The sequence below is a fragment of the Drosophila erecta genome, unplaced genomic scaffold (genome assembly GCF_003286155.1).
Source record: "Drosophila erecta strain 14021-0224.00,06,07 unplaced genomic scaffold, DereRS2 tig00000305-arrow-arrow-pilon, whole genome shotgun sequence".
NCBI lineage: Eukaryota > Metazoa > Arthropoda > Insecta > Diptera > Drosophilidae > Drosophila > Drosophila erecta.
Genome location: NW_020825220.1, coordinates 554,441 through 582,050, shown reverse-complemented (window position 1 = coordinate 582,050; position 27,610 = coordinate 554,441). Strand labels below are relative to the sequence as shown.

At 39.6% G+C, this 27,610-nt stretch overlaps 1 protein-coding gene across 1 annotated transcript in view; it reads right to left on the bottom strand.

Moving 5' to 3' along the window:
- The window catches only part of LOC6541859 (dnaJ homolog subfamily C member 16), a 171,576-nt gene that overhangs the window by 19,672 nt on the left and 124,294 nt on the right, over positions 1-27,610 (bottom strand). Inside the window, exons 7-9 of the mRNA XM_015159195.2 lie at positions 21,599-21,759; positions 6,458-6,700; positions 6,176-6,401 (exon numbers count right to left, since the gene is read on the bottom strand). Of these exons, the coding sequence (XP_015014681.1) occupies positions 6,176-6,401; positions 6,458-6,700; positions 21,599-21,759 (630 nt within the window). The remainder of the gene's footprint in view (positions 1-6,175; positions 6,402-6,457; positions 6,701-21,598; positions 21,760-27,610) is intronic.

Here is a 27,610-nt window from a genome sequence, read left to right as displayed (position 1 = left end):
TTAAAAAAAAACTTAAAGTTATAACTTTACAAGTTATAAAGAAATGTGAAAGAGGATCACAACATTTTTCAAAAGTGTTGGCATGACAGTTTTGGACGGCTTGTGGGCGTTAGAGAGGGCGTGGCAACATTAGGAAACAATGTCTCTGGAAGCTGCATACTTAATCTCAACATTCTAGCTTTCGTAGTTCCTGAGATCGAGGTGTTCATACGGACAGACGGACATGGCCAGATCGACTCGGCTATTGATCTTAACTTAACTTACTCTCTACCTTATAAACACAAATCAACTAATCCACCCTGGTCTTTCGACATAAAGTCAATAGACACCCAACTATGCAGCCTAAAAAATGCAAGAGTTTTGTGCGGTTTGTTGGCGTTGCAAAAAGTTGTTTGGCAAATATTTCGAATAGGAATTGAGTTAGCTCAAGTTTACGTTGTGGAACACTTTTGGCGTTCCACATAGCTATACGTAGGGAAGATCATTATTTGTGATACAAGCATTTCAGGAGGTTTTGGTATCGCATCATGTCTTGCATGATAACGACATAATATCGATATAAACTCCATCATGAATGAATCTCGTATCTTTTTAGGTGTTTGGTTTCAGGTTCGAGCTCGACCTTAAAGAGTGGTGTGTTTAATTTCGTGGATTGTGCCCTTTACTAGTGAAGTTATGTGAAAATTGTTCTTTCCAATGAGGTCAACCAGTTGATTCACTACAGCGCTTGAGCTCTATTGTCACGTATGATTTTGGTTTGTTCCCCGTCTGCAAGGTCGACCCTACGTTACAAGCATTTCAGGAGGTTTTGGTATCGCATCATGTCTTGCATGATAACGACATAACATCGACATAAACTCCATCATGAATGAATCTCGTATCTTTTTAGGTGTTTGGTTTCAGGTTCGAGCTCGACCTTAAAGAGTGGTGTGTTTAATTTCGTGGATTGTGCCCTTTACTAGTGAAGTTATGTGAAAATTGTTCTTTCCAATGAGGTCAACCAGTTGATTCACTACAGCGCTTGAGCTCTATTGTCACGTATGATTTTGGTTTGTTCCCCGTCTGCAAGGTCGACCCTACGTTACAAGCATTTCAGGAGGTTTTGGTATCGCATCATGTCTTGCATGATAACGACATAATATCGATATAAACTCCATCATGAATGAATCTCGTATCTTTTTAGGTGTTTGGTTTCAGGTTCGAGCTCGACCTTAAAGAGTGGTGTGTTTAATTTCGTGGATTGTGCCCTTTACTAGTGAAGTTATGTGAAAATTGTTCTTTCCAATGAGGTCAACCAGTTGATTCACTACAGCGCTTGAGCTCTATTGTCACGTATGATTTTGGTTTGTTCCCCGTCTGCAAGGTCGACCCTACGTTTTTGTTTGCATTTAGCTGAGGTGGCTACGCTGCAGTTTCGTTTTGTTTGTATACATAAGTTGCGGTTGCTGACCCAGTGAGTTCTGTTGACGAAATTAGGTGAGCTGTCGCAGCCGTTTCCGTTATTGTTATAACTGCCTTTGCGGTAGTTATGGAGGTCATTGAATTAGTCACTGTCGGTAAGCGAAGTGCAATTTCGGGAATGTTTAGCGAAGTTTTTGGAGTAGCTTTCAGTTGCTGTGATTGGTTAATGAGGGAGGGTAATGAGGTAATGAGGGAGAACAAGGTCGTGCTCTTTCTTGCTTTGTTGGTAGAAGTGCAATTGAAGAAATTCCACACCAACTCCAACGAATCCACTACTCCTGAAAGTATCAGGAGACTCATGTAAAGTCTTCATTTGCCGATTTGAGATCGCTGGCCGTTAACCGTTTCCTGGCAGCATGCTTCTGATTTCTACTCTTGCGCACATCCAGCAGAACAGCAACAGCTGGTTCCGGCAGCCTCTTGCTTCAGTTTGGTTTTGACCCTAGTTGCCCCCTGGTGTTGGTCCATGGTGTCTCTGGGCCTCCACAGAGTTGCGTTCTGTCGCCTGGACTAGTTCGGGTTAGATTGTACCCTCTGCTCCTAGGGGTGTGTTTCTTGCCCATCCGTTTCCTTACACCTTCTACACGTGACCTGTGCTGCAGCCGGGGTTTTGCTTCGATTAAGTTTGTGCTCTTCCGCGAAAGCTTCCCTTTCCTTGTGCATCTCCTCGTACTCCTCTGCCAAAATCATGAGTGCCTCTAGGTTGTCCACGTGATAGGATCTCAACGCCCTCTAGGTTGTCCACATGGTAGGATCTCAACGCTACACGTAGGTCTGGCGTGATTTTCATTGATGATCTCTAACGTCTCCTCCTTTCCGAATCCCTTTAAGGCCTTATTAAGATCTGTATCTCAGCCATTTAATCCTTGAATGGTTCCCTTTACCCTTGCTTCCTTTGTCTCACCTCGGCGTAATCCGGCTGGCTGGTCTGGGATCTCTTTGAACATGGCTTTCATTCTGTGCTCGACTCTCTTCCCTTGCTGCATTTCCTCCATGCTCAGACTTGCAATGAGGACTTTGCCCTCGGGGTTTGTCGACCTTATGCTCGGAACTGGTCCGTCGGGGTATGCGGCTTGCAGTTCTGTCCAGATTTCAGCGAACATAATATTCAGCCAAGACCTTTCAAATGTCTTCTGTTCTTTCCGACAGCGATGCACACATTATATTTTTTTTGTATATTTCGCGATTAGTTAAACATCTTTTTTATAGGGGAGAGTATTGAAATTGCCACCGTGACAATGCACACGTCAGCAAGGCTGCTGACTATTCACGATCACAAACGTCGCTCTGAGGGCTTCCTTTATTTTTATTGCCATTTAAAAATGCATAGCTATTTTTTTTGATTTGCTTTTCTTTATACTTAGCTGTAATTATTTGAGTTTAATTTAGTGGCTTTTATTTATTAATGCCACTACACTGTTTAGCGGCCACTTTACAGATTTCTTGTATGTATCGTTAAAAACACTAACACTATGACGATGAAATTAAGAGTGTGCTGCAGACCTTGTGGTCTATTACATCCACAATATTGGCGGTGATTTCGGAGGCCATGGATTGCTTGCCGCCCATCTTGGAACTTTCTCTCTACCGGTTCAAAATGTGGGATGTCCCTCAACTTTGTCCTTTTGCGATCCCTTCTGGACACGAAATTTTAGTCCCTCAGAAGTCGGTGTCCCTTCTGGACTTGAATTCTTTTGTCCCTTCGATTTTTAGTGGGCTGAGGTATTTTATACTGGCCTAGAGTTTTTCTTTTTTTGTATACTCCCGTAAATAGTTTTAAGGACTACCTAGGATTAATATTTCACTATTTCGCCCTTTTTTGGGGATCAATGCCCAACTGATGAACTTTGCCAATTACTGGAATAGAATTTCCATTTGAACGACTGTGGCAGTTGGACTGGTTGTTTGACACTTGTTAATTTTCGTGCTGCATTTTCTTTGTTGCTATCGGTCTGATTCGATATCATCCACGACAAAGTGAAATTTAAATGACCCACTTTTTAAAAGTGTGGCGTAGCAGTTTTGGTCGGTTTGTGGGCGTTAGGGTGGGTGCGGCGACATTTGAAAACAAACTTGCGTTGCGTCCATGTCTCTGAAGCGAAATGCGCATCTCTTTTGCTTCTATAGTTCTTGAAATCGAGGCGTTCATACGGACAGATGAACGAACCGCCGGATATAGATCCTGACCAAGAATATATATGCTTTATATGGTTGGGAACCCTTCGTTCCGCCTGTAACATACTTTTCAACGAATCTACACTACCCTTTTTGCTCTACGTGTAACGGGTATAATAAGTGGTATATCGATAAAAATTGAGAAAAAGAAATAATTAAATTAAAATAAATACAAAAATATTAAAAACTGTGGGAGCGGCAGATTTGGGCGGTTGTTACTACGTCTGTGGAATCTGCATGCTTAATCTCAGCTTTTTAGCTTTTATACGGACAGACAGTTAAAAGGGCAGATGGACGGACATGGACATTTGACCCTATGCAGAGCAGAATGCAAACCACTCAAAATGTTGTGAAAAATTCTAAGAAAGTAACGGCTACAAAATTATGCACTGAAGGAGGTACAATAAGGTTTGCATCCCAATTTAGGCGCCGTAAGGCAAACAGTAAGAAGTTTTTTTTGAACTGATTCAATGCGGTCTAAGTGAACTCCGTATTGTGGACTCCAAGCATGTGATCCATACTCAAGAATCGGACGGGCTTGCGAAATGAATAAGGTTTTAGTCATGTAAGAATCATCAAATTCCATTGACCACCTTTTAATAAAACCAAACACACCCCTTGCGGTATTGATAATAGACGAAATATGGTATGAAAATTTTAGTTTAGGGTCTAGAAGAACAGCTGGAATATAGCGACGAAAGAAGATCATCAGCTCGTCGAAAACTATCTCTAGCCACTCCAAAACTGCTTATCAGTCCTTTAAGGCCACCTTTATTTTGGCGCATAAACGATTTCATATCGTTCGCATCCCCTAGGCAAGCGAAATGATCATCTCAGGGCTATATGCGACAATGACTACAATGGCTACAATGACTACAATGACTACAATGACTACAATGACTACAATGACTACAATGACTACAATGACTACAATGACTACAATGACTACAATGACTACAATGACTACAATGACTACAATGACTACAATGACTACAATGACTACAATGACTACAATGACTACAATGACTACAATGACTACAATGACTACAATGACTACAATGACTACAATGACTACAATGACTACAATGACTACAATGACTACAATGACTACAATGACTACAATGACTACAATGACTACAATGACTACAATGACTACAATGACTACAATGACTACAATGACTACAATGACTACAATGACTACAATGACTACAATGACTACAATGACTACAATGACTACAATGACTACAATGACTACAATGACTACAATGACTACAATGACTACAATGACTACAATGACTACAATGACTACAATGACTACAATGACTACAATGACTACAATGACTACAATGACTACAATGACTACAATGACTACAATGACTACAATGACTACAATGACTACAATGACTACAATGACTACAATGACTACAATGACTACAATGACTACAATGACTACAATGACTACAATGACTACAATGACTACAATGACTACAATGGCTACAATGACTACAATGGAAACAATGGCTACAATAATTACAATGACTACAATCACTACAGTGTTAAATTGGAAATTAGATTAGAAAATCTGATTTGTAACAATTCCAACTCTGTAACATAGTTTCCATCTGATATTTCCAGTGAACGAATGGTTTCCAACGCAGTGTCCCTCAGACATGATCGTAGGTGCTACAGCTTTTATATGTTTGTGAGGTCGGAATGGCTATCTATAATTATAGTAACGATAGAATCATAGAAACAAAAATCTTGACAATTAGAGTAGTCTTCAGCGAATTTTGGGAGACCAAGAGGGGGCAGCGACGGTGCCTTATACCTAAGTGGACGCTGCAGATGGCCATAATCGCACGGAGAAGTGCGAAGGTTGAGTGGGAGTGCATTTGCGATGCGCGCTTTGCATTCTGCCCCCGAACGGAGGACTTAAGCGTAACTAGAAAGTCAACAAACTTCTTACTCAGGTTACTTTCAATTTATTCAAAATCCAGTTTTTCGAGCTCGTCGAGAATTTTTCCGAATGTTTTTTGTGGCTCAACGATCAGCTCAAACCTCACATGCAGGATATGCGCAGAGCTTGACAAGGAACCCACTAACCGCTACACTCAATTAAAAATTGCAAACGCCTTGCTCCTTAAATATGTCACACATTTTTTTCGAAACAGCGAAAACAGCAAACCGACAGAAACAGCGACTCGAAATCGGTTCAAGCGGGAAGATGAGCGCAAAGAATAATTAGCGGTCTTATGTACATGCCATCTTGCGTAACCAGCGGAATTACTTATAATGTTCACTGCCTTTAATCTTGTCTGAATATTGCAGACACAAATTCTTGTTCAGCCAACGCACTAGCAACCACAGTGATTTAATTAAAGTTAAAGCTATAAACAGCTTTGTATGATTTGTACTACGTATTGTTCATGCACAAATCACGGTGGGGGTCACCAAATGTTGAGCTAATTTGCTTTTTTATTAGATATTTTTTATAGAATAAAAATATGCAGCGACACAGGTTGATGACTAAAATACATACCTTGTATATCGAAAAGTTGCCCTTGCGCCTTAAGATTTTCCTCTTCAACTCTTACGAAGTAAATCAATACATATCCAACAGCAAACATAAATCCAAAAGTTCCTAAAAGCGAAAAAACCGCAAGGAGGTGCTCTTCTTCAATATTATCTGATAGGTAATCGACCACATATAAGAACTGAGAAATCCATTTAGTTATAATTCCTTCTGAATGCTCGTTAATTAAACTCTGAAATATGTAATTTATTGTTAATTTAGATAAAGTTACAATATGATATTATGTACCTCTACAAATGCTTCGTTGCATAAAGCTTCAGAATTTTTTAATAACTTTTTAACTGTATTGGAAATTTCGTTTTTCGTTGAATTTATTAAGTGTCCAGGTGAACTGCTACCATTCTGTTTGGCGACGTAGACCCATTCGTACTTTATACGTTTCTTATCTCGCCGCCAAATAATGACAATTTGTACAAGACTGTCCATAAACGATCCTTTGGAAATTGCTTTAATAAAATCCGGTTGACTTTCCTGAAACGCAAGTTACATTCATTTACTTGTCTCGTTTTGTTTCTCGTTGTAATGGATTTTTATAGATTTAATTTAATATTTAAAAAAAAAATAGAAGCATTAAAATAAATAGCAAATTTTAAAATGTAAAAATTGTGTTACTGTTACAAAAGAAAAAAAAGGCAGACCACAATAGTCGAGTTACTATCAGATTTCCGTTATTCAGCTAGTGAATTCCAGTAGCAAGAAATTTTAAGAAATACTGACAGACTGTCGCTGGAATTTTTAATAAGACTGCTCGTTAGAAACATAGCTCTCAACAAATCACAGGTTGAAAGAGGTGCGAAGATGCAAGCTCGACCATGATGGTGAAAAAGAAGACAACTACATAATTGATAAATATCTCTACCAATATTAATATGTCTACCTATTAAACCGTATAAATTACAATCTCGACCAAAGCTTACCTGTAGCCTGGCAACTGTCAAATTGGAACTCTCTAAAAGGAACGAGCCAAAAGTTAACCTTCTTCACGTTTCCTGCAAAGGGCTCATTTCAGTGACAAGTAATTTGGACAACATTCTACATCTGATGCGTTTCATCGAGTCCTGGACCAGGTAATTAAATCGAAAATATCACCCCATGCCTTCTCGTATCCCGTCAACGGTCCGAGGGATATTTAGGCATTGCGCGACTTCGCTTCGTAAATCCGCTCAACGCGTAAATCCGCTCAATTGAAGTGAAACTAAAGCAAGAGATTCCACAGGCTTTATTTTGGCGCAGTAGAGGGATGACGGCAAATAGATCTTTTTATATTCCACGATCTGACAACAGAGGCGAGAAGAATTATTTTACGATATAAAAGGAGTGCTTGTGATTGTCTGCGCAATACGAGTATTAAGGCCATAGCTGGAGGACTTCCATTTTAAGATAGTGTTGAACCACATGGCACTGAATTAGTAACAAAAAGTAGTAGTAGAGCCGCCAGATGGGTGCTAGAGCTGCAGCAGTACGACTGATAGCAAATACGAATAATAGAGAAAGAGACAAAGTCGAAAACAGAATACAGATAGGTCACGAATATGCGCAGAAAGAAAACCACAGATACTCGAATTAGAAGTAACCGTTTTATTGTTAAACGTTCTGATCGTAGGAAGCATTGTTTAAATGATCACGGAAAATCGAAAGCTACCCGGCTACTTTTACCTTACATAAGCCCGGAGCGTCTGCTTGAGCTAAGCAGGCGTGGTAAGCTGGACAATAAATTGGAGCAGACGTGAGGTTAACGTTCCTTAACAAAAAAATATATAACAACAAAATTAAAAATATTTTAAAGTTGTGGACGTGAAAATTTTTGGCGGTTTGTAGGCGTTAGAGTGGGCGTGGAGAAAGTTATTTTTGGAAAATTATTCGCTGTTCTGCGCTTGTAAGCCACGAGAATGTTGCTGATGTCAGGCGTTGTGGTAGCACGAAGCACCATAAAATCACTACTGCTCCCAAGCTCCCAATAGTTCTGATATGTGCAGCAATATGTTTGACTTATGTGACCGCTTCACCGGTCAAATATGTTTTTGTACCCGTTACTCGTAGAGTAAAAGGTTAAAAAGTTCGTTAAAAAGTATATAACAGGGATAAGGTATTCTTGATCAGTATCAATAGCCGAGTCGAACTGGCCATGCCCGTCTGTCCGTATGAACGCCTCAGTCTCAGGAACTACATGCTAGAATGTTGAGATTAAGCATGCAGCTTCCAGAGACATAGGCTCAGTGCAAGTTTGTCTCAAAATGTTGCCACGCCCACTGTAACGCTCAAAAACCGCGCAAAACTGTTATGGCCACATTTTTGAAAAATGTGATATTTGTTCACTTTTTTATATATAATATCTTGTAAAATTCTTTAGATTTGCCAAAAAACTTTTTGCCACGCCCACTCCAACGCCCACAGGACGACCAAAACTCTTACGCCTACACTTTTAAAAATTGTTGTATTTTTTTTCATTTTATTATTGTTTTCCCACTTTTTACCGATATTTCAGAAAATTTTGAAATTTCTCGTTTGCACTTCCACTAGCTGAGTAACGGGTATCTGATAGTCGGGGAACTCGAGTATAGCATTCTATCTTATTTTTTTTTTTAATTAGCTCTACCTATGGAGAACTAGTGGACATCGACGACCTGCTTCCAGACCCTACAACTATCGCTCAAAAATGCCAAAAAGAAGCTGTTGTTTTCTTCAGCTTCTTTTTAGCTTCTAATGCATCTAATGGATGACTTAATTCCTCCGGATTTAATCAGTCGGTTTAAATCGGTTTCTTTCAAATCAGTGCTTAGATCTGCCTACAGCTATCGCTCGAAAATGCGAAAAAGAAGCTGTTGTTTTCTTATTATCTCATATCTCATTAAGTCATCCATTAGACGGGACATCGTCGAGGGGGCATTACATAAGCCAAAAGGCATGACCGTAAACTGGTATAATGCTCGACTTGGGACTCTAAAGGCGGTCAATGGTTTCTCTTCCTTTGTCAACGAAATTTGCCAGTAACCATCTGTAAGATTCAGCCAGTGTTGCCTCGTCTATATCTGCTCAATGGATGTTCGGCATTCGATAGCTGGGCTACTCTTTGTTAATGATATTTTAAACGGGAACGGATTAATTCTTACAAATATTCCAGTAAGAAGTTTCGCACCTTGGTCTCATTTAATGAAGTCACCGTCAGGATCATTTATGCGCGAAATGAACACATCTTTAGGGCCTTGCGCTTATTTAACTCTTTTCCTGCAAGCATTCGCTTTCGTTGGGGAGCTGATAGGCTTAAGTTCAAAGAAGATCTTATTAAGTATTTTTTGTAAGATAGATGCGTAATGAATATTTGTAAGTAGCCAGATAAGGATCTATCTTTCCATTGGCGTAAATAAATACAAAGTGCAATACGTAACTGCTTAGGGTTGTTACGAACCAAGATTAGGCAGTCGTGGTAATTTCTAGTATAATTTGTTGCAAAAAGTTTCTAAGGTTTTTTTTATTTTATTTTATATATAATTTTTCTGTTGATTTATTTGTGGTGATCAAATCCCGTGCCAGGGTCCGGCGGTGAACCTCAAACTGCTGATCCTTACAAGCATAATAAATCAGCTATTTGGATAGCTTCCACATCTTTTTTTTTACAGCCGAGACCGCTTGAAGATCTTATCATTCTGTATCACAATTTGTAAGCGAACAGCTTAGCTACAACTACAATTAAACTCAAACTAAACAGGCGGATGACGTAACCTTCCGGGACAGGAGGTTACAGCCAGCACGGCTAGCCTTAATACCTGAGGCAGCAAACATCACCCAAGCAGGGTTAGATCCCGCAGTGGACAAATCATTCCAAATATACCACGAGAGATAATAAAGACCGTTGAATCTGAAAACTGCAAAGTATTGTTACTGATATGCAGCCAATGGCACATATGGGAAAGAAAACCGTGACATTCTTACTTTGACTCCGACGACATTCATCTGAATCATTCATAGTCCAAAGGAATTATCGCGGCCGATTAAGTGCTCGAACTATCGTTAAGTCGGGAACTCTTTCCGACCGATACGAGGAAAAGGCTCAAAAAAAAAAGGCTATAAAAGCACGACCGCTGACACTGAAAGATCACTCAGCTACAGACAGCGATCTAAAGTGGTAAGCCTGTACCTTGCCCAATGTGTTGTGCGTTATGTATTGTAAATTCGACAAAATATACCCTTTACTTTATAGGTTCTTGGAATTTAAAGCTTTATTATCTTTAATCGATTGCCACAATAAAAAAACTCGTATTTTGCATTGCCTTAACATGGTAATAATTTTAAAGCAGTATAGAAATAGTAACGGCTATATATACAGAATAATACATATTAAATTTCATACAATAATTTGTGTTAGAATTATTGCCATAAGAGTATTCAGCTTGCGACGTGTGCAAAATATGGGAAAGGCAATTTTTTAAGGTGCTTTTGACCTCCCGTCTTGCCTTAAGAAATCAATTTTGTAATTAAAAGTGTTGGGTCAAAACCCAATTATTATAATTTGTTAATATTTATAACACTTGTTATAATGTTGCTGCCAGCTCGTAAGACTGATTGAATTTTTTTTACATATGGCACTATCCAATTATATATTATTCAATAAATTTATAATGTGAAATGAAATATATGTCAGAATAAGTTATTTTACAGGACAACGCACTACTATGCAAACGTATCAAATTGGCGCCCTAACGAAATAACTTTTCGTATTTCGTATTAAGGAGTAGTGTTCAACACTTCTATTTTGGAATCGATTTTTTGGAAAAGTTTGACCTAACATTCCTCAGGAAGATAGGACAAGAGTTTGCGCCTCTAGAAGTTCGAACCAAGAGGGATCTTAATTAAGACTTGGATATGGTTGACACTCATACGCCACTACCGCCTACACCCCACATCATCTCACATAAGTCATAATTTGGAATCACAACATCGTTGCCTGCAGCATATAATGGACTTAACAAATAAGGATCTACCGATAAAGCAACGTCATTATCAAATATCACCAGCAAAACAAAAGTTGCTATATGCTCAGTTTGATCGCATGTTATGTCTTGTCGTGATCGAAGCCGATCCCGAACCCTTAAAGATGCATACCCTTTGCCATATATTGACGCTCTATTAAGTCGAATAAATGAAACTTAATATATTTCTGCATTTTGGCAAATACCACTAGAACTCAAAAGTAGAGAGAAGAAGGTAAATTAGTTTACTGTCATTCCGTCCTGCTTATGCAACGCCGCACAAAGAAAGTGCCGACTAATGAAAAAAGTTATTCCGGCAGCGCTACGCGATCATATATTTGTGCAGCTTGACGACCTGCTATTCTCATGGAATGTCCTTTAATGTAATTACTGAAAACGCAAATCTAAAATAGCTTATGAACCAAAGGGATCTGTCTGGGAGATTAGCAAGATGGAATATCAAATTACATGCATTCGACTTCACAATTGAACACCGCCGAGTCTCACTGAACGGGGTTCTAGATGCGCTATCCGGAATCCATATGAATGAAGTACAAAAAACCTGACGCCGAAGATCCAAACATCCACATCGAGCTATAATCTACCTTCTTCTATCCCCGGAAAACCTTAAACTGATACAGGACCTCGAATTTAACGCCCGGATATTCAAACATCAGCAGGATTTTTTGCAAACGAATGGGTTTTCGCAATAATGACGCTATTACGATGACAGAGTTTTGAAGCTCTGGGTACTCTCAGAAACGACGACTGCAGGGGATGGGGCTTTACACAAATCCTTATTAAAATTACGAATGGTTTATTATTGGAATTCCGTTATTTTTGTATGACTTGATCATTTTTCGAAATTCGTTTGGTTACAGCCTATGAAAAATGCAGTTTTAACAGAGGTAGTCAAATTCCTTGAAACAAACATCAGTATGCCGTACCCGAATACATAAACATCGATAAAAGAAAACAATTTGTTTCCAAAGCATTTACTAATGACTATGGTATCCAACATATAAGAACCGGGCTCTATCCCCCAACAGGCCAATACTGTAAACCGATCAGCGCTGCAAATTCTACTGGCTACAATTACAACTATTCACAACTCCGCCGAAATGAATTTAAATTATGTTTTAAGTGTTTGCCCTGTCGTGTAATTCGCGCCGCACTGCTGGGGAAAGGGGGGTGAGGGCGTCTGCTCCGCTAGGGCTGCTGTCGGAGACCTTCTTCTTCGGGATGACGTAATCGTCGATGTAGCCGGCTTCTCGGCTAGGTAGGGTGGTGCGCTGGCCGATGCGCGGCGCCGTTCCTGAATATGATCAGTATGGTGGGAGAACTTTCTCCGTTATTATCGGTTTAGGAGCGACTGCTCTTTATTACGATAAAATCCAAACTGAACTTATTCTATTTTACTCCAGCTATTCGCGGCCGGCAAGTCGACCGCTCGTCCAGCAAAGTGCTGACACTAGCAAAAACTGCATATCTCCCAATACTGGGAAACCGTTAGGAACCAGGCACGGCCCCTAAGGCTTTTATGCTGAATCTGCATATAAAATACTAGGGTAGCGACCCTGAACTTATACCGACTTAAGTTTACTCATTAACCGGGTTAACTACTCCCCCCTTGAAGTATGACCGTCCTCGGTCATCTGGAACTTGTCAACGACCTTTTGTATTTCCCTCGCATCTCGTCTCCTCCTCAACACCAAGATGAGCAGGATGGAGCAGCTAATGAAGACGCTGATTCCCACGCCGACTGCAAACCAGATGTCAGTAGATCCAGCCGATTTTACTTCCTCCTTAAGCCCTTGGATAACCTCCAAGTTTTCGTTGTTGATCCTTTGGAGAAGTGGTATGCTTAGCCTGGGATCGTGGCCGATGATGTTTAGCAATGGGGACGCAGCCATGCCCGGTGTTAGTGCAGTGCTCCCCGCGTGCAGGCCTCGAGCGCAGGTATCGTGGTTAGCCAGCTTACAGTACGACGCGTAAGTTGTTGATACGCAATCGGTGACTGCCAGAACGTCGTTGTTGCATTCCGCTACTATGTTCTCCGTTAGTTGCAGAATGATGTGTTGGTGTGATACAGGAAAAATTGTGACCTTTCTACAAGTGGCTTTAGTATTAGGATATGCAATTATCACATGGATAATACTATCGGACTGGAAGACAGTGTGACGGTAAGCATTAAATTTTGAATATCGGTTATTAATATTCTGTTTCTAGCCAAGAGTACCTCGTACAAGTGGGGAGGGTCAACCATATTATTTTGTTTTGCTCGAATGATTTCGTTAACTGCTTCTGAAATTCGTTAATCCTGTTTTGAGTTTGCCTATTAATGACCACTTGCCTATTATTTGACTCTATTAATCGAGATTCGGATATTTTTAGCATTTCAAAATCGGCTGCATCGGGGGTGCCTGCTATTACCTTAAGTGCGGTGCCTAGAAAGTTTAGGTTTCTGGCAATCCTATGATGTACTTTCAATACGGACACTAAACTTCTGAGATGGTCGGTATCGACGTCTAACAATTTTCGCATATGCGACTCTGGAAACAGCTCGGACAACCTACTAGTCTCTTCTATCATCATTTCGAATTCGGACAAATTACTAGAATGCCTAAGCCAATTTCTCTGTGCAACACCGTCTGTTATGGGGATGTAATTAGCATGAGAGTAGTCCGTAACCCTAGCGTTAACTATAGCTAACGTAATTAAAATGATTCCGGCAATCCTTTAAGAAGGGGGAAGGATAAATTGAATGGGCATCTAATAAAGATAAGTATTCTTAAATATAAGGTGCATGAATAAAGACATAAAAATTGTGGGAGATGTAAATTCAAGAGGGTATTTTTTATCTAAGGTTGTCCTTATGGACCACCCTCCCTCTAATGAGGACAGACGTTCCAATGTCTGCTTCTACACGCTCTTCTGTATAGAGTGCGGTTAGTTTATTTCCTAACCTTTTATTGTTTCTGAGGTAAACCTTTTCACCTACCTCAAAAATTCGGTTTTGCCTAGTAGGGTTACACCTCGCTAGCTTAGCCTGTTGCGCTTTTACTGGTTTTTATTGCCAGCCTCTGAGCGTCGCTTGCAGAATGTAAGGCATGTTTAGGTTGCAAATTTGTGACTGAGTGTAACGTTTTGTTATACTCTACCGTGGCTCTCATGATGAGCTCGACGGTGTCGTCAACTTTTTTGTCAATTTTAATGCACCTAGCTATTTCCGATAGGGTGCTGTGGAATCGCTCCACTTGCCCGTTGGAGCAGCTGTGTAAAGGGGGTACATTAACGATGTCAATGTCATATTGGTTTTTCAATAACGAAGTTATGGTCTCCGAATTGAAGGATGCCTCATTATCGCAGTATATGGTTTTGGTATTTGGAAAAAAATTTACCAATTGTAGTATGGGGCTGCGTACGTCAACTATGGCCCTAGAATTTAATGGCTGTACTACGGCGAACTTTGAGAATTTATCCACACAGGTTAAGAATAACTTTTTATCCGTGGAGTAGATGTCTATATGCAGCATTTCGCCCGTATATGAAGGAATTGGGGTGATACCCAATTCTTGCTTCTTGGGGTGCCTGTTGTACTGGGCCTTGGTACATGTCTTGCAATTTATAACCACCTCGTTGGCGAGTCTTGCCATATTTGGAAAATAGTAGTCCTGAAGGACTTGTTTAACATTTTCCTGGGCAGCCCTGTGGCGCGGTTATGCTCGCATGTAATAATTTCCCTCTGCTCATTAGCATCAGTGATATCATTAACGAAGTTTTTGCAATGCCAAAACTTAGTTGCTGGGAATTCCGTAACCAAGGCATGCTAGATGCATGCTAGTGTGGGGAGGTTGCAGTAAATAGCATTGACAACATTTACGTTTACAACTTCTTTAATCGATCCAAGCAGCGAGTCCTTCTTATCAAAGCTGATAATGTGTCGGTTTTTGTTTCCAAAAACAATAAAATGTCGCCGTGAGGGCTGGCCTGCTTCTTCCAGGATTATTTGATTCCTGTAACAGTTCAAAGGTTTATCGGTGGTTTCGACCGTATAGGTCAGCGACAGTTCACTATGCACAGTGGCTGCGTCGGAATGGGGTTCACTTTCCAAGGCATTCATTTTCTGACGGGACAAGGCGTCGGCCACAAAATTTTCCTTTCCAGGCTTATAGAACACTTTGGCGTTGTGTTCTTCGATGAATGCTTTCCATCGTTTTATTTTAGCGTTAGTGTTCCGCTCGGACACAGCGAAGGTGAGCGGCTGGTGGTCCGTGTAAATCCGGATTTCTCTGGTGCCATATAAGTAATTTTGCAATATCCCAATAGCCCATACAATGGCTAGTAACTCCCTTTCGTTTGTTGCGTAATTAACTTCGCAGTCTTTTTATGTGCGAGATATCATTGTGATTGGTCTGCCCTTTTGGGATAGTACCGCACCAATACCGCTTGCTGAGGCATCGGTTGTCAAATCGAAAGGAAGTTTGAAGTCTGGATAAGTAAGTATCACATCTTCAGATGACAGTATATCTCGCAGGCGCTCAAACGCTCTGCGTTGGGTATCGTCAAATTCAATAGCGACCTTTTTTGACATTACTAACAGTGCCATTCTCTCCCTTAAGTATGGAGGTAAGTGGTCTAGCTATAGAACTTCTGTAGTAACTAGCCAATCCAAGAAAAGACCTGAGGCTGAACAATTTTTTACCTTTTCCGGATCCATTTGATGTGACAATAAAACCTAAGAATTCAATATTTTCTTTGAAGAATTTGGTTTTTTCTGGGGCCACTCTCATGTTGACTTGACATAGGCATTTAAGAACTGTGTCAATGTGTATGATGTGGTCCTCAGCATTTTCGGAGAAAATTATCACATCGTCTACATACATAGACGTAAACAATTTTTTTTGGAAGATGCTTCCTACATTCTTTAGTCCAAAAGGTAGACGGCAAAATTCATACTTTCCTCCGTTTATGGAGAAAGCAGTTTTTTCGCGGTCTTTTTCAACCAGATAAATCTGGGGGTACCCCGATTTTAGGTCTAGGGTAGTAAAAAATTTTGCCTTTCCTAAGTTCGCTAGAATATTAGGAATACTTGGCATAGGGTAAACGGCAATGGTTCTTTCATTCAGTTTCCTGAAATCGATTACCAGTCTTTTTTTTTTGTTGCCGTCGGCATCGGTCCCTTTTTTGTCTACAACCCATGTTGGGCTGTTGAATGGCGACCTAGAAGGCCGAATAATGCCATCCTTTAACAGCTGTTTGATTTCTGTGTTAACAAAATCCGCTGCTCCCATGGGATAAGAATATAGCTTGGAGTATACGGGTTCGTTAGTCTCCGTACGAATTGTGGCAATGATCGAGGTGTTAAATGGAAGCGCCTCGTTAGAGTGCGAAAACACTTGTTTCCTCTTAAGGATCATTTTTTTAAATTCAGCTTTCACTGAACTTGGGACTTCCACGTCATCGATATTTGTGAAGTTTACATTATCGCATTCCTGGTATCTTAGCTTTTCAGATACGTTTCCATACCTGATTACGTTGTTGCGTAAATCTAATGCTGCTCCGGCCTGCGTTAGCAAGTTGAAACCTATTATGGCATCAAATGTACTAATGGTATGAAGTAAAAAGAATGGGGCCGTTAGGCCAAATATGTGCATTAGGCAATTTCTTTTTACTTTACTGGAGCCATGAATGGAACTCACAGTGAATGGGTAGTCGACAGGTGTTATGTTTTTGAGCTCCTTTAGGGGCTTTACATAATTTTTTGCCGCTCCAGTATCTATGAGGATTCTTAAAACTCTCCCCGCCAGCCTTCGTTCAATGAAGGGCAAGCGGGCCTTCCTCTAAAAAATTAATGTGGTCGTTGGACTCCAATGAGTCACTGTCGTCCTCAATCGCATTGAGAGCGGGTTCAGCCGCGTTTTCGTAATCGTCATCTTCCTCCGCGTTAGCGGCTTGTTCGACCTTGAAAACCCTCTGGCGTCTTTGGCCAGATTTTCTCTCAGAAGAGTTTGATCTTTTAGGGGCATGTTTACTACTTCCCTGCCTAAAGTTTGTAGGGAGTCGAAGTTTTGAAGACGATGGATCTATGTCCATTGGTTCTGGGGACTGATTTTGTTTGGGATCAGGGACCCAGTCGTCCTGTTTGCGCCATGAACCGTTATTTTGATTCTTGTTTGGCTTTTTGAAATAGTGCGGGTTTTTTTCTGGGCCGTGGTCGGCCCCAAAATTTTTGACTTGTTTTTCAGGCGCGCGGTGGCCCTTGTGGAAATCAGTATTCTGATTTCTTTGCTCCATCGCCTTGGCATATGTGTCCGCGAACATACTTCGCTCGATACTGGCCTCTGCCTCTCTTGCTAATGCCAGTGCTGCTGGCATTAAGCAATGTGGCTCTTTCGTCATCATATGTCATGACGAGTTTTTTAGTAACGAGGGTCAATTTTCGTTCGACCTCATCCTAGTATTGCATTAGGGTCTGGTCGCCCTGACGGACCGACTCAAGACCCTGTCGAAATAGGCGCAAGGATGTCTTGTCTGCATAGGAGCAGTCTAGACTGGCCAAAATGGCGTGAAAGTTAAGCACTGTGATATGTGAAACTAGCAGCGCGCGCGCTGGCCCTTTAATTTCGTTCCTAATAATTGTAATGGCTTGGAAGTGTCCGCTACTACCTGTATAATCTTCGAATAGTTCATAAGCACCGGTGGCCGATTGCCTCCATGCCACGTATTCGTGTTGAATACCGGTAAAATCGGGGATTGACTTTACAATATGTAACGGAATATCACACGGAGTTGCATTCGGTTTTACAAATACTCTTTGGTAGGTCTCTACCACTGGTACTTCTACACGCAAATCTTTCAACTGTTGATTAACAGCACTAATTTGATCTTCAAACTCGGCTCTGAGCCTCTGTTCCTGATTGGTCAATGCGGCCTGAATTAACATTTCAATCTGGGCCGCGTTCATTGTGTACTTGTTTTTTTCCTCCTCTTCACTATCTAAATCACGTTTTTTTTTCCTATATGGGCCTGGAAAACTCATAAGGCCCTAGTAACACTAAGCACAAGTATAGACAGGCCGAATATTTCAATTCGACAGAAGGTAATTTGGCGTATGAAAATATTTATTTAATTAATATTTGCATTAATATGCGAGTCACCTTTACAGTCACACTTATTTAAATTTAATGTGTTAAAATCTTTTGATTAATAATTCGTAGGGATCAGCACTGTATTGAAAAAATTTTTTTGGTAAATAATAACTATTTTTATTTTTATTTTTTTCCCTGTGTATTTGAATCTGTATTAGGTTTGATCAGCCCACTTACATTTTTTGGGGGTCGTGAATTCTTCTTTTGTTGGGTGCCAATTATGTTTTAAGTGTTTGCCCTGTCGTGTAGTCCCGCGCCGCACTGCTGGGGAAAGGGGGGTGAGGGCGTCTGCCGTCTGCTCCGCTAGGGCTGTCGGAGACCTTCTTCTCCGGGATGACGTAATCGTCGATGTAGCCGGCTTCTCGGCTAGGTAGGGTGGTGAAAAAGTGCATACAATCCGCAGACCCCGAGTTAAGACTACCGGATAAAATGACACTTTTTCGGGAAAAAGTGAACCAGGGGCTTAACAGGACACACCAAAGAGTAGAACAGCAGCAAGCCGGTAGAATTTTTAATTAGACAAGTTGTCTATACAAAGTACTACAGGCAGAGTTACAAAGCCGAGAGTTGCAAATAAACTTTGCCCAAATCGGTTGAACAATGCCCAGGGCAAATGTGTCGGGGTTTTCCATGCGAAAGAGTATGCTAACAAAGTATGTAACAAGTATAAAGAATATATATTCTTGATCTTGATCAATAGCCGAGTCGATCTAGCCATGTTCGTCTATCCGTCCATCCGTCTGTCCGTATGAATGTTGAGACTTCGAATGCAGCTTCCAGAGACTTAGACGCAGCGCAGGTTTGTTTCCAAATGTTGCCAAGCCCACTATAACGCCCACAAGCCGCACAAAACTGTCACGGCCACACTTTTGAAACATGTGATATTTTTTCACTTTTTTATATATTTTGTAAATTTCTACAGATCTGACAAAAAACTTTTTGCCACGCCCACAAGCTCCCAAAACTGCCACGCCCACAAGCTCCCAAAACTGCCACGCCCACAGTTTTGAAAAATGTGATATTTTTTCATTTTTAAATATATTTTGTAAATATCTATAGATTTACTAAAAAACTATTTTCCTAACTAACTAACGCCCACAAGCCGCGCAAAAATCTCACGGCAACACTTTTGAAAATTGTGTAGATAATTTTTCATTTTTTTATTATCTTGGTGTATCTTGGTGTATCTTGTATACCAAAGTGGTAACCCCAACGCTGGAATTTTGATATTTATACGCATGACGCCAGCCGAAATACTTCACCGAAATTAATTTCGATTAATGCCGAAGTCACGCTACAACTTGCGTTCATTGATCCCTAGAAGACTTGAGATCCAAAACAACAACACCAACAAGACCAAATCCCAACGATGTTACGGCCCAGATTCGGGAGCTTTAACCGTTTGGGAGGAATCAGATTTGGACAAACTTGCTTAAGTGCTCGATAACATGCTCAAAGCATCGATGCATCAGCTACTATGCAATTGGATCTGACAACTCTTAGCCTTTGGATAATTCCGTAAACGCAGTCGAACAAGCTAGAACCATTAAAGACGTTGCAAATTCGTTAGGCGCCTTGACACAGAAGTTGAATATCTTGAAAGACGAAATCAAGTGTATTAAGACATAAACATCGAGCCGGTTAATATCGAATAATTCTGGAGGCAATAGAGGTCGGAAAGAAGCAGATTCTGAGCTTTGTTTCTATTACCAAAGACTTGGCTCCAACGCTAGAAAGTTCAGGGAACCATGCACATTCAGTACGTTATTAACTAGTACGAATGTGATAGGGCCACGTCAATTACGCTGGTTGACGACAGCATCCGCATTTCCAGCGATTACCAAAAGTAAGCCAATCAACCAATACCAACCGACCATCTACAATAAAAAAATCTTATTGATTCATTTCAATTATTCATTCATACTCATTAAGAAAAAATCATTTTCTTATTTTGGCCCCTTGGTTTTTGTTAGTAGTTAAACAGAATCCGAAGTCCAACAGTGTGTTGTTGTATGTAGCCAACCAAACTTTGAACAACACATTTGGACCTTCAATGCAGCTTCACTTCGATGACGTTTAACACTTTTTAAGCTTCTTATCGACTTGCTGAACAGAAGTTTGGTTGCCTTAACAACGGGTCTAAGAAGCACCAAGCAAATCAAATATCTGTCTCAACCGCACAAGGGCCACATTATCTTCAGCATTTAATGCGAGAGCTTGTCTCAGAGACAGAATCAAGCACCGATGAAACTCCACTTCATGACGTTCGCCATTTTATTGAAAACAATGGTAGCTCGATTGACCCCGTCGTTTAGAGGTGGAAAAACTCGCCGCCTCCATGGCAGAATATGTATATATGATATATATATGATAAACATCCTAATAGAGCGCGGAATATGTCCAAAAGCCCTTGGTCCAGCCCACCCCATATTATAGCCAAGAAAGGTATGATAGCCAAGCTGGTGGGCTTGTGGAGACTACCGAAAACGGAACGGAAATACGGTACCAGATAGATAACTTTTTACCGAACAACTCAACGAAAAAAATGTATTCTCCGCTTTGGATTTGGTAAAAGCATATTACCAAATTCCTACGGCTGAGCGCGACATAATATATTATTCGAATTCCTATACATGCCTTTCGGGTTGAAAAACGCAACACAAATATTTCAAAGATTAATGGACAACATCTTTTGGGGCACCGAATATGTTTATTGTTACTTCGATGACAATTTAATCATGTCAGATTTAATTACAAATGTCAACTAGCTCAATCAGAAGTACGTTTCCTAAAAACGTAATAGTAATGGGAATCATATTCAGAGCCAAGACTTACGCTGTCCCTGGAATCTGCACTTTATAATAATAATCTTAACTTTCTAGCTTTTATAGTTCCTGAGATGTCGGCGTTCATACGGACAGGCGGTCATGGCCAGATCGACTCGGCTATTGATCCTGAAAATATATTCTTTATATGGTCGAAAACGATTCCTGCTGCCTGTTACACGCTTTTCAACGAATCAATTTAACCCTTTACAGTATATCTTACTGTTTGCGTGTCTTACTAAACCATTAAAATTATAAAAAAAAAAAACAATAAAATTAAATAAATATTATAAAATAAACAGAACTAAAAAGTTTCAATTTGAAAAACAGTTTTATTGCTTCCACTTCCTCTTACCCAATATAGCTTTATTTACCCAATATTTTTTTAAATGTAAAATAGTACATTGTATTAAAGAATAAACTTACCTTGAATATATAAGCAAATCGAACTCTTTCTGAAGGGTGCCCAGTATTTAAAGCGATATCCCTTAAAGCGACTCTTTCAAAATCGTAATTTCTATCATTCTCTGTAATAAGAATAACGCACAACCGTTTTCTTTGTCGGTTCCATTCAGTTGGGCACACACCTATAAAACAATGTAAAAACAATTTGCTAGAAATCAATATTTAATAAGTTTAATGTTTTAACGTGACTTATCTACAACGAACCAAGAGAGAACTTTATAGTCGTGTTCCGCAACAATCTTTTCGGCATATCAATAGAAATTGACAAATAAAAATCATACAAGTGTAAAATATCAAAACATTTTTCAAAAGAAGTGGGCGTGGAAGTTTTGGGCTATTGATCCTGATCAAAATTATTTACATCGGAAATTATCGGAAATGCTTCCTTCTACCTATTACATACTTTTCAACGAATCTGATATACCCTTTTACTCTACGAGTAACGTGTATAAAAATATTGTATGTGAATTGTGGAATACAAAAAACGCTCAGGCTTTGTCAGTGTCATTGTTCACGGCGTTTAACTTCTTAAACCTCATTTACACCTTAGATTTTTTTTTATATTTCAGGTTATTGGTTGAGAAATAAAAATAAAGTTACAATTTCTTTATAAATAATACCTTTTGTGTTTGCCGGCTCGAACTCTGGTTAAGAAAACCAAATTTTTCTACACGAAAATCATTAGGACCAAAATAAATTAAAACCTGTTTTCTTCTTACTCCAGAAACAAGAATTTTTTATATGTAGACAAGCCAACTAACAAGTTATAAGAAAAAGGGACATTCAAGCCCAAACTTTGATTTTTCCCCCTTTGTATTAGTCGTACTTTTCTCTATTTATATGCCAAAAACAGTTTTTCTTCGCCAAGTCTTCTATTCTCTGATCATCTTGCGTTGTCTTAGTCTCAATAATCTCAGGTGTATAATCGTATCCAATCATGTGTAATCTAAACTTTCTAGCTTTTACAGTTACCGCGATATTTGCGCTCATTCGGTCAGACAGCCAGGTGAACACGGTCAGATCAACTCTGATGATCCTAATTAACAGTTTATATGCTTTGTAGGGTCAGAAACGCTATCTGTTACTATGTTTTCAACGAATATAGTAAACCATTTCTCTCATTAATGGGTAGAATATTTCTGTGTGCTTTATGGGCGTTAGTGTGGGAAACTGACTTTTATAGTTTCCACGATCACAACGGTTGTACAGACAAACGAGCAGACAAATGGCCAGAGAAACATGACCAGATAAATTTTAAAGATTCTTGGATACCCTTATAATGAATAAACCATTTTCTTATTTTTTCTTCTTCTTCTTTAACCAGCTGAGTAACGGTATATAGAAAACTGTTACTGTCACATTTTTTTCGTTTATTAGAACGAAAAGCATTCGAAAAGCATTACTAGAAAAAACATTCGAAATTAGAGAAAGCCTATACGAAAAAAAGTAATTAAATATTAGTGGCGGTCCTGCGCCATAAATCATAAAATATATGGGCTAGTGTAACCCAACCTTGTAGGCTGTGCGATAAACTGGTACACACTAAGTGTGCTAGTTTAAGCGACTGAACAAGTGTTGAACTAGCTAAGGGCCCAAATCCAAAGTACTGTAGCGATGCTTGCGTCCGAGTTGAGAGAGATGAAATTGTTCATGCGGCACACTATAGGTGCCGTGGCTAGAGATAGTTTTTATCTGCAGTGGTCAAACCCTCTTAGTGGTTTCACTAAAGAAACAAATTTTCGTTTCTTGGCTTTTCCATGGTTAAGCATCATCAGATGTATTGCCGTATACAAGACAAAACAAAAGCCGATAACACAAAAGTGGGAAAATTTAACTTTTCTTATGGTGTGGTGTGGTGGTTAAAGATTTTAAAGTTCAGATCAAAAATTCTCTCACATAACCAGACTGCACAATCCTCTTCTACTTAAAGAAAACTGTCCGCACTGCCAGCTTTTTGGCAGATTAATTTTCCAATTAACAACTCAGCCTTAATTGTGCCAAAAAAACGACCTCCGCTGCCGGTTGATATGCATTGCATAGAAAAGCCGAGAAAGAGAGATGTTAATGCTGCGGCCTTACAATATAATGGGCATAGAAATAAAATTGTTTAGTATTAAGTGTCTATGGAATTCGGTTTTGCTGTTAAGAAATCATAAGGAGTTGACTGCTGTCGACAAAACCTATTATATAGCACGCTAACTAAATTGTATTCTGATAGCTTTCCTTTGCATCATTGTGTTTACAAACACTTGGATAAAACCAGAAATACTAAACTATATATATATAAATAATTTCCCAGGTATGTATACAATATACATGTACAATAGGCGGGGAGGTGGAGCCTTAATTGCGGGTTGGTCTACTCTCACATCAAATAAGATTTTTTCGATCAGTCTGGTAACGTAGAATTCATATGCGTAAAGCTGTTATTCTCCGATAGCTCTGTTCATATTACGTGCTCCTACATTTCGACATTTCTACGTCCCGGAATATTTAAATCATCTGTCCGCTACCCAATCCGTCTAAAATAAGCTGTCCGACAGGGACCAGTTGGTCGTTTTAGGGGATTTTGATATATTATAGTACGTGCTTCACAGAAGGAAACTGGAATATTCTATAGCACAACACCACTTTATTGACGACATATCATGAAAAACATTTGAAGATTTCGTAATAACCTATAATCTTTTCAAAGAGTTAAAAAAAGCCGTCATAGTATGGAGACTTCACGATCGATTGATGAATAAACGCGCAGTTAATCCCTCCTATATATGAATACCACAACCTTTGATTGGTCGGATATTCGACGGAAGAGCCGTATTAATTGATTTACTCGTTCCGCTGCGTTGAATTGAGGAGCGTAGGTAGCTGCAAAAATTTGGTGGACTCCGTATTTAAGAGTAACGGCTGCAAATTCATGGCTTTGAAACTACATGGCATTATCATTAACCAGTACCTCCGCAGTTCCGTAATGAAATTTAAATAGTAGTTAACAGGCAGAAGGAAACGTTTCCCCATATAAAGGATATATATTCCTTATTAGGATCAATAGCCGAGTCGAACTGACGTCTGTCCGTCCGTCTGTCTGTCGGCATGAATGCCTCGTTTCCAGGAACTACAAAAGCTAGAAAGTTGAGATTAAGGATGCAGCTTTCATAGACATAGACGCAGCGCAGGTTGTTGCTAAGCCAACACTTTTGAACCTTGTAAATTTGTATAAGTTTGCCTGAAAACTTTTTGCCACGCCCACTTCAATGCCCACAAACCGCACAAAAAAGACACGCCCACACCTTTGAAAAATGTGATATTTTTTTTACGCTCGAATCGCAGTCGTCAGATCACTAACATGTACACAGAGGCAATATAAGGAGCGGATACAGTAAGAATAGAAAGGTAGCTTCGCAAGCAGTACCCAATTAATACGGCTATTCCGCCGTATATCCGATCCGATCAAAAGTTGTGGTTATCTTATATAGAAAGGATTAACTGCGCCTTAAAAAGCACTATTAACCAATCGATCGTGAAGTCTCTGGTGAACTCTTTGAAAGGTTGTAACGAAATCTTCAAATGCTGTCGAGATAGCTGGCTCATTTGAGTTTCCGCGGATGCGATCCGTAATTACTGTGCAAATACTTTCGTACAATGAAAGCGTTATAATTATCCCTTGGGCCTCCGCTATACAAAATTTGAGGTAGGCCAGAAAGTCATAAAGAAAAAGTTTGCGATAAGCAACCAAGCGAAAAATTACAATGCCAAGTTAGCACAAGTTCGGAATACGGCCATAGTATAGGAAAGTCGAGGCCCGTATTTCCTTGATGACAACACCCGAACGGAACTAGTAATTTTTAAGGCGAAGGCTTTTTGGGAACCCTTCTTTAGCTTTCACGAACTTAAATGCTTTCGTCCGTAAAACCTGTGGTGTGAGGGTATAGGGTTCAGTTACAAGAAATTGAAAATAATTAATTTTATTTTTAAATTTAAATAAATTTTAAATAATAGTAAATAAAAAACATTTATCCACGCACATTAAATCATCATAACACAGAAGTCTTCATGTCATTGATTGCCCCAACTGAATGCACATATAGAAAGTGTAGCACTGGACTCCGAACTAAGGTGCTGGGACCGATTAATTCGCAATATAACTGCCCAGTAGGAAAATGTCCCTGCAGTTAGGATAGAAAGTTAACTCAGAAAGCAGTACAAAATGTTTATGGGGTTTCTTATAAGAAACTTAATAATGAGAAAAACACTTTCTTGATGTCAAATGGGTCTTTAAAATCTATCCCTCTGTATGTGAAAGTAAGGCAAAAGGCCACTTGTTCTTTTGGGACGCAAACATGATCTAAGACCGAAAAGCTTTGTAAAGAATACTGCCAACATTGTTTATCGCAAGTTTCTGCAGATTAATTTCTTACATAAAGATCTCCCACACTCTAGTAAAAGCGGGAGACAGCATGCTGCATCAAACAGTTTGGCAATTGGGAAAGAACCGTTTTATGCGGGAAGATTTAATTTCTGAACGTTACCTCCAAACAAACAAAAAGGCTATTAGCATAAATTTCGAGGAAGTTCGAGTCCTAGCTCATGAGCTAATATTACCTTTTTATTGGAGGTCCACTTTGTGAACGGCAAACCTGCGAAATTAAGAGCGCATGGATTCGTTTTCTTTAACCAACTTGGTTAATATATCCTCCACATCGGGGGTCTGCGTGAAAAAGAAGGAAATCCTTTTTTGTGGTGAAGAGGACAATCGGTTCTTGCCTCAGATGTTGTTCATTCGCCCATTAGTTCTAGCTTATAACGAGAGAGTGCACTTTGGAAGTTTTGACGAAATGAAGTAAACGAGAAAGCAGTCCAGCTCTAGGTTTTAAAAAGTTTTAAGTTTTTAAGTGTATATTTTTAATCAAGATCAGTAGCCGATTCGATTAGGCCAGATCTGTCCGAGTGAACTCCTCGATCTCAGGAACTGTAAGATCTTTACAGTAAGCATGCAGATTCAAGACACATTAATGTCCAAATGTTTCCCATTGCCCATTTAACGCCTACAACCCACGCAAAACTGCCATGTAAAAAAAAAGGCAGAAAAAATTATTCTTAGGGGTCATGCAACTGAAAGTTAGATCTACAATGATTTAAAATTAGGTTAAGTTCTTCTGAATCTGCATGGAACTAACTAGCCGACTAACCAAGTCGGGACTATTAACTTCACCACGAATCAGATTACAAATTAAGACTATTCTAAGCATCGTTCTACGGTTAGCTAGGAAAGGTAGACCCATAGTCTACTGGAAGGTATAAGATAACGTTTGGATAAAAAAAAAAGTTTTTTTAAACCGATTCAATGCGGTCCGACTGAACTGTTGTAAGCTTGCCCTAAACATTATTGTATATGTTTCCAACAGAAGCTCGCGTCCGATTAAGAGACTGGATGTAGATTTGTATTTTGAAGTTAGAAATGAGAACAGTGTAGATATTATTTAGAGATGCTTCCAGAAGGGCTTCCGGAAGAAACCACCATCAACTTTTTTTAATACTTGCTGAGTTACCTTTCTATTCTGACTGCAGGGAAGTTTTAGTCCCTTCCACTCCTCATATTGCCTCTGTCTACATATTGGTGATGTGACTAATGCGATTCGAGAGTCGAAGCAGAAGAGTGGTAGCAGAAAATATTTGTTTCCATATTTTGTTTAGAATCAAGTCAATCCCATGGATATTTAACTATTCCAGAAGACGAAAAAAAATACCCTTTCTTGAAAAACTGTGTTGGTTCTCTTTGTCTTGGCCATCCCAGCCTGTAAAAACAAAATATATTTGTTGCCGTTACCCATTTACAGTGAACTCGTTTAGCAAAGGGGCCCATTGCTTGGAGCGTTCTTCTTGTGACAGCACTTTTTTCTACGATCACTGTTGGGCGAATATTAGCGCGAAAGGAATAAAAATCGTTCTTGCAGAGAACTATGCAACTACCTC